Source organism: Salvelinus alpinus, chromosome 1 (genome assembly GCF_045679555.1).
Source record: "Salvelinus alpinus chromosome 1, SLU_Salpinus.1, whole genome shotgun sequence".
NCBI lineage: Eukaryota > Metazoa > Chordata > Actinopteri > Salmoniformes > Salmonidae > Salvelinus > Salvelinus alpinus.
Window position 1 is genome coordinate 110,367,858 of NC_092086.1, and position 7,683 is coordinate 110,375,540.

Genomic DNA, 7,683 nt, shown 5'->3' on the forward strand with positions numbered 1-7,683 from the left:
GTGTGGTTCCCAATCAGAGGCAGCTGTCTATCGTTGTCTCTGATTGGGAATCATACTTAGGCAGCCCTTTTACCCACCTGTGATTGTGGGTAGTTGTCTATGTGTAGTGGCCTGCGAGCACTACGTAGCTTTACGTTCGTTTGTTATTTCTTGTTTTGTTGGCGACATTATAAATAAACTAAAATGTACGCTCACCACTCTGCGCCTTGGTCTACTTCCTACGACGAGCGTGACAGGTAGATATCTCAGATGGGGGGAGTGAGGCCTAAGAAGGGGTGAGTTATGAAGGATGCCTGTATCTTTGTTGTGTCTTGGTGTATTGATACACCATCCAAAGTGTAATTAGTAACTTCCACATGCTCGAAGGGATATTCAATGTCTGCTTTTTGTTTTACCCATCTACCAATAGGTGCGCTTCTTTGTGAATCATTGGAAACCTCCCTGGTCTTTGTAGTTGAATCTGTGATTGAAATTCACTGCTCGACTGAGGGACCTTGTAATGAACAAGATGGGAGACAGAGAGCTGGTATCAAGCGCAACAGGTATTTATTGTAAAGGACCACAGGAGGAGGCAGGTAGCTGGGTCCAGGGGCAGGCAGAAGGTCATACACAGGGGGTCCAAAAAGGCAACAGTACAGGCAGGGAAAAGGCTAGTAACGTTGTCCGGGAGATCAGGCAATAGGTTGATAACAGGAAATCCGATACACTAAAGTGCAGGCAGGGAATAGGCAAAATGTGTCATTAGTGAGGCAGGCAAAAAAATTACAGGAAACCCAGCACTCCGAATAGAAGTGTGTCACAAAACAAGCAATACCTCACAATGATGTGGTGCAAAGAACTGAACTAAATAGTGTGTGATAATGACATACAGGTGTGTGAACAGGTGATCAGAATTCAGGTGATTGGGATCTGGAGAGTGAGCTGCGTTCAGGGGATCTAGGTGTTTGAGAGTGTGAGCTGGAAGCAGACGTTACAGACCTTACATATAATTGTGTGGGGTACAGAGACGAGGTAGTCATTTAAAAATCATGTTAAACACTCAGTAGAGGTGCATGGGTAAAACCACAGGGGAGGTCAATCTAATCTAAAACCTGCTAGTTCATATGCCTTGACACCGTGATATATACGTCTAAGGCCAAGACAATAAGAAGACACAGTGGCAGAATAAATTCAACCACACCTTTGTTGCATCACAAAGCCGGAGAGCAACATCTGTCCGGTGAAGTCCACAAAACATATTGCATGTAACAAACAGTTACATAACCTACAGTATGGTCAAGCAAGTTAATGTTTCCCACATTTTCGGACTCCTGAACAATTATTGATTTAGAACCACAGAGTTACTGCAAGTCACAAAGAAAACAGGATCTGCTTCCACTATTCCAGCACCATTTAAACTTCAACATCATCTAATCACCTATGATTAGCTAACTCCATGTCAATAGACCCACTGTGACCGTCAATAACATGGCCTCTTGTTACTTAACCTCCTGCTCTCTGACCTCTCAACCTTTTGTTCTCTCTCACCACATATGTAAGTCTGTTAGTGATGTTCCTTGTCGCGACTCTTGCCTTGGTTGCCTCTTGCTCTGTTAACAGATAAAACAATACAATGTAGTCTATTGTCAGTCGGTGATTGTTTGAGACTATGGATGGGTACAAATAGTACTTGAAATATTTCAAACACTTTGAGAGTTTGCTTGAGCCTGCCTGAAGGGCCATATAGGCAGGTTAGGAACATGTAGAGCAAATCCATCACTTCCATTGTGACATGCATGCTCAATCAAGCCCAGCTAAAGTATTGGAAAGATTTCAAATATTATTTGAACCCAGGTATTTCTAATAGATGAGGGGGGGGGGGTCATTTGAAGGTTTTAGCAGCGTTAACATGTCATTCATGAGAGACATCCTCTGAGGAAGCGATATCACAATGTCCCCGAGGGCTGCAGCTGAGGGGCACAGGCCATTTTTAGATGACAAAGTGTAGGACATTTTCTTTGGGGGGGTATCATAGAATGTCACAGAGGAAACACCTTTCACAATGGGCTCTCTGGTTCTCACTCAGTTTCTCTCTCTGTGTGGTTTCAGAGAGAGGCAACCAGTTTCTGTATCATGCTCATCCACATGTGAAGTATGTACATCTTTATACGGGGTAATGTAACTTCCTATTAACTATTTTTTTTCTCGCTCGCTCCCCCCCACTCTCTCGCTCTCTCTCTCGCTCTCTCTCTCTCGCTCTCTCGCTCTCTCTCGCTCTCTCTCTCTGTCTCTCTCTCTCTCTAACAAAATCAACCACGGATAGGTGCCAGTACTTTTCCACCATGCAAATACATAACTTCAAACCCTGTGAAATTCTGATGGAAAGTAGAAAGGAGAATGGGGCGGTTCTCTAGGGATTTAATCATTATTTAATCGGGACCAATTGTAAGACTGACTGTCTACCATTTCCTGATCCAACTTAGAATAGGTATTACTCAACACTCTATTGTTTCAGACAATCATGAGAACAATTTAATAATAACACGTGAAGATTGGATCCATTGTTACGCCTCTGGTGTGAGAACAGCTTGAACAAATTGCATTTATACACTAGCCTTTCATTAGTTCTGAATAGGGCAATGGAAAAAGAAAAGTTCAAAGAATGTACAGTACTAGTCAAAAGTTTGGACACACCTACTCAAGGGGTTTTTCTTTATTTTTACTATTTTCTACATTGAAGACATCAAAACTATGAAATAACACATATGGAATCATGTAGTAACCCCCAAAAAAGTGTTAAACAAATCAAAATATATTTTATATTTGAGATTCTTCAAAGTAGCGACCCTTTGCCTTGATGACAGCTTCGCACACTCTTGGCATTCTCTCAACCAGCTTCATGAGGAATACTTTTCCAATAGTCTTGAAGGAGTTCCCAACATATGTTGAGCACTTGTTGGCTGTTTTTCCTTCACCCTGTGGTCCAACTCATCCCAAACTATCTCAATTGGGTTGAGGTCGGGTGATTATGGAGGCTAGGTCATCTGATGCAGCACCATCACTTTCATTGGTCAAACAGCTCTAACACAGCCTGGAAGTGTGTTTTGGGTCAATGTCCTGTTGAAAAATCAAATGATAGTCCCACTTAGCGCAAACTAGATGGGATGGGGTATCGCTGCAGAATGCTGTGGTAGCCATGCTGGTTAAGTGTGCCTTGAATTCTAAATAAAACACAGACAGTGTCATCAGCAAAGCACCCCCACACCATCACACCTCCTCCTCCATGCTTCACGGTGGGAAGCATACTCTGTGTCTCACAAAGACACGGTGGTTGGAACCAAAAATCTCAAATTTGGACTCATCAGACCAATGGACAGATTTCCACTGGTCTAATGTCCATTGCTCGTGTTTCTTGACCCAAGCAAGTCTCTTCTTCTTATTGGTGTCCTTAAGTAGCGGTTTCTTTGCAGCAATTTGACCATGAAGGCCTGATTCACGCGGTCTCCTCTGAACAGTTGATGTTGAGATGTGTCTGTTACTTGAACTCTGTGGAGCATTTATTTGGGCTGCAATTTCTGAGGCTGGTAACTCTAATGAACATATCCTCTGCAGCAGAGGTGACTCTGGGTCTTCCTTTCCTGTGGCGGTCTTCATGAGAGCCAGTTTCATCATAGCGCTTGATGGTTTTTGTGACTGCACTTAAAAGAAATGTTAAGTCGTAGTCCCAAATGGTACCCTATTCCCTTTATAATGCCTATAATGCCATGGAACACACTTTGGGACTCAGTTGTATTGATGCAGTTGTTAGTCATGCAGCTCAGGCCATTCTCTGACTTCCTGACATTATGCTCCAAGCCGAGCCTCCTACTTCCTACATCCTAACTCCTAACTACTACCTCCTACCCAGAAAACATTTGCAGACCCTGTGCACCCTATTCCCTTAGTGCACTACATTTGTGTTCCAAGTGTGTCCTAATGTGTGTTCCAAATGTGTCCCAAAGTTTGTTTTAAGTGCAGCTAATGTTTGTATTGAGGAACTTGGTATTCTGACTGCACACTGGACACAATAGGTCTGACAAGAGCAGCTGTTGCATCATATTGTTGCGCTTTTACAAACTGTTTCCTTATATGGCTAATATTTCATTGCTAACAGGAACATAAACACTCGCTGCAACTGAGTATGATGAAAAAAACATGCACGCACTCACGCACGCACGCAAACACACACACACACACACACACACACACACACACACACACACACACACACACACACACACACACACACACACACACACACACACACACACACACACACACACACACACACACACACACACACACACCCCTCCCCATCCACTTAAATGCCCAGTCTAAACACAACCAATAAAAGGTTAGATGTACGTGTGTGTGTGTGTGTTACCAGCCCTTTCAAGCTTAACATCCTTATCATTTATCGCCCTCCAGGTTCCCTTGGAGAGTTCATCAATGAGCTTGATGCCTTGATAAGCTCCTTTCCTGAGGACGGCTCACCTCTCACAGTTCTGGGTGACTTTAACCTCCCCATGTCTACCTTTGACTCATTCCTCTCTGCCTCCTTCTTTCCACTCCTCTCCTCTTTTGACCTCACCCTCTCACCTTCCCCCCCTACTCACAAGGCAGGCAATACGCTTGACCTCATCTTTACTAGATGCTGTTCTTCCACTAACCTCATTGCAACTCCCCTCCAAGTCTCCGACCACTACCTTGTATCCTTTTCCCTCTCGCTCTCATCCAACACTTCCCACACTGCCCCTACTCGGATGGTATCGCGCCGTCCCAACCTTCATTCTCTCTCCCCCGCTACTCTCTCCTCTTCCATCCTATCATCTCTTCCCTCTGCCCAAACCTTCTCCAACCTATCTCCTGATTCTGCCTCCTCAACCCTCCTCTCCTCCCTTTCTGCATCCTTTGACTCTCTATGTCCCCTATCCTCCAGGCCGGCTCGGTCCTCCCCTCCCGCTCCGTGGCTCGACGACTCATTGCGAGCTCACAGAACAGGGCTCCGGGCAGCCGAGCGGAAATGGAGGAAAACTCGCCTCCCTGCGGACCTGGCATCCTTTCACTCCCTCCTCTCTACATTTTCCTCTTCTGTCTCTGCTGCTAAAGCCACTTTCTACCACTCTAAATTCCAAGCATCTGCCTCTAACCCTAGGAAGCTCTTTGCCACCTTCTCCTCCCTCCTGAATCCTCCTCCCCCTCCCCCCCCCTCCTCCCTCTCTGCAGACGACTTCGTCAACCATTTTGAAAAGAAGGTCGACGACATCCGATCCTCGTTTGCTAAGTCAAACGACACCGCTGGTTCTGCTCACACTGCCCTACCCTGTGCTTTGACCTCTTTCTCCCCTCTCTCTCCAGATGAAATCTCGCGTCTTGTGACGGCCGGCCGCCCAACAACCTGCCCGCTTGACCCTATCCCCTCCTCTCTTCTCCAGACCATTTCCGGAGACCTTCTCCCTTACCTCACCTCGCTCATCAACTCATCCTTGACCGCTGGCTACGTCCCTTCCGTCTTCAAGAGAGCGAGAGTTGCACCCCTTCTGAAAAAACCTACACTCGATCCCTCCGATGTCAACAACTACAGACCAGTATCCCTTCTTTCTTTTCTCTCCAAAACTCTTGAACGTGCCGTCCTTGGCCAGCTCTCCTGCTATCTCTCTCAGAATGACCTTCTTGATCCAAATCAGTCAGGTTTCAAGACTAGTCACTCAACTGAGACTGCTCTTCTCTGTATCACGGAGGCGCTCCGCACTGCTAAAGCTAACTCTCTCTCCTCTGCTCTCATCCTTCTAGACCTATCGGCTGCCTTCGATACTGTGAACCATCAGATCCTCCTCTCCACCCTCTCCGAGTTGGGCATCTCCGGCGCGGCCCACGCTTGGATTGCGTCCTACCTGACAGGTCGCTCCTACCAGGTGGCGTGGCGAGAATCTGTCTCCTCACCACGCGCTCTCACCACTGGTGTCCCCCAGGGCTCTGTTCTAGGCCCTCTCCTATTCTCGCTATACACCAAGTCACTTGGCTCTGTCATAACCTCACATGGTCTCTCCTATCACTGCTATGCAGACGACACACAATTAATCTTCTCCTTTCCCCCTTCTGATGACCAGGTGGCGAATCGCATCTCTGCATGTCTGGCAGACATATCAGTGTGGATGACGGATCACCACCTCAAGCTGAACCTCGGCAAGACGGAGCTGCTCTTCCTCCCGGGGAAGGACTGCCCGTTCCATGATCTCGCCATCACGGTTGACAACTCCATTGTGTCCTCCTCCCAGAGCGCTAAGAACCTTGGCGTGATCCTGGACAACACCCTGTCGTTCTCAACTAACATCAAGGCGGTGGCCCGTTCCTGTAGGTTCATGCTCTACAACATCCGCAGAGTACGACCCTGCCTCACACAGGAAGCGGCGCAGGTCCTAATCCAGGCACTTGTCATCTCCCGTCTGGATTACTGCAACTCGCTGTTGGCTGGGCTCCCTGCCTGTGCCATCAAACCCCTACAACTCATCCAGAACGCCGCAGCCCGTCTGGTGTTCAACCTTCCCAAGTTCTCTCACGTCACCCCGCTCCTCCGCTCTCTCCACTGGCTTCCAGTTGAAGCTCGCATCCGCTACAAGACCATGGTGCTTGCCTACGGAGCTGTGAGGGGAACGGCACCTCAGTACCTTCAGGCTCTGATCAGGCCCTACACCCAAACAAGGGCTCTGCGTTCATCCACCTCTGGCCTGCTCGCCTCCCTACCACTGAGGAAGTACAGTTCCCGCTCAGCCCAGTCAAAACTGTTCGCTGCTCTGGCACCCCAATGGTGGAACAAACTCCCTCACGACGCCAGGACAGCGGAGTCAATCACCACCTTCCGGAGACACCTGAAACCCCACCTCTTCAAGGAATACCTAGGATAAAGCAATCCTTCTGCCCCCCCCCCCCCCCCCCTTAAAAGATTTAGATGCACTATTGTAAAGTGGCTGTTCCACTGGATGTCATTAGGTGAATGCACCAATTTGTAAGTCGCTCTGGATAAGAGCGTCTGCTAAATGACTTAAATGTAATGTAAATGTATTGCTGCAAGTATTTGTTCAGAGAATACTACAATATGAGTACTGTTACTAACCCTTCTGGGGCTGCTGAGCCCGAGGTAATTCAATTTCTAATTACTTGTTATTACTGCATAATTTCCTTCTATTACATAACCTTCTGTTATGTAAATACCAAATAAGTACCAATGGAAACCGTAAGTGTGGTTTATCCAACTACTGTGTGATCCGGGGTCAGGAGGAGACAGTGAGGAGGATGATATGTTTCTAGCTAACATCTTGATGAGATGTGACGTAGATTCTCAGTGGGTTTCCAGTATTCGTCTCGACTCGCCTCATAGATTTAGAAAACAGACACTTTGAGGGACCTAACTCAGAACTTTCTGTTTGAATTTCAACATGTAGCCCAAAGGGTCAGTTTACCGGAACCAGATTGGGTAGACAAAGTCCTGGAATAAAAAGTACGCTCTATGGAAAATCTCCAATGAAGGAGCATTTCAGTTCAGGACAAGGCTTAAATCTGGAAAACCAGCCCATATAACCTTAGTTTTACACCTGAAAATATTCAAAGGCCTTTCGTTTACTTGCCCAACGCTCTTAACCACAAGGCTACCTGCCGCCCTGTTTT

General features: G+C 46.8%; 1 protein-coding gene across 1 annotated transcript; it reads left to right on the top strand.

Moving 5' to 3' along the window:
* The first annotated feature begins 4,397 nt into the window (after positions 1-4,397).
* LOC139568421 (uncharacterized) lies at positions 4,398-7,076 on the top strand. The gene is made up of 2 exons (XM_071390230.1): positions 4,398-4,527; positions 5,454-7,076. Exon 2 carries the CDS (start codon positions 6,174-6,176, stop codon positions 6,921-6,923), a length of 750 nt encoding a protein of 249 aa, XP_071246331.1. The 5' UTR covers positions 4,398-4,527; positions 5,454-6,173; the 3' UTR covers positions 6,924-7,076.
* The last annotated feature ends 607 nt before the right edge of the window (positions 7,077-7,683 follow it).

Bases quoted from the DNA above. Each gene is read 5' to 3' on its own strand.
- LOC139568421 (XM_071390230.1), top strand. From the start codon at position 6,174: ATGACGGATCACCACCTCAAGCTGAACCTCGGCAAGACGGAGCTGCTC.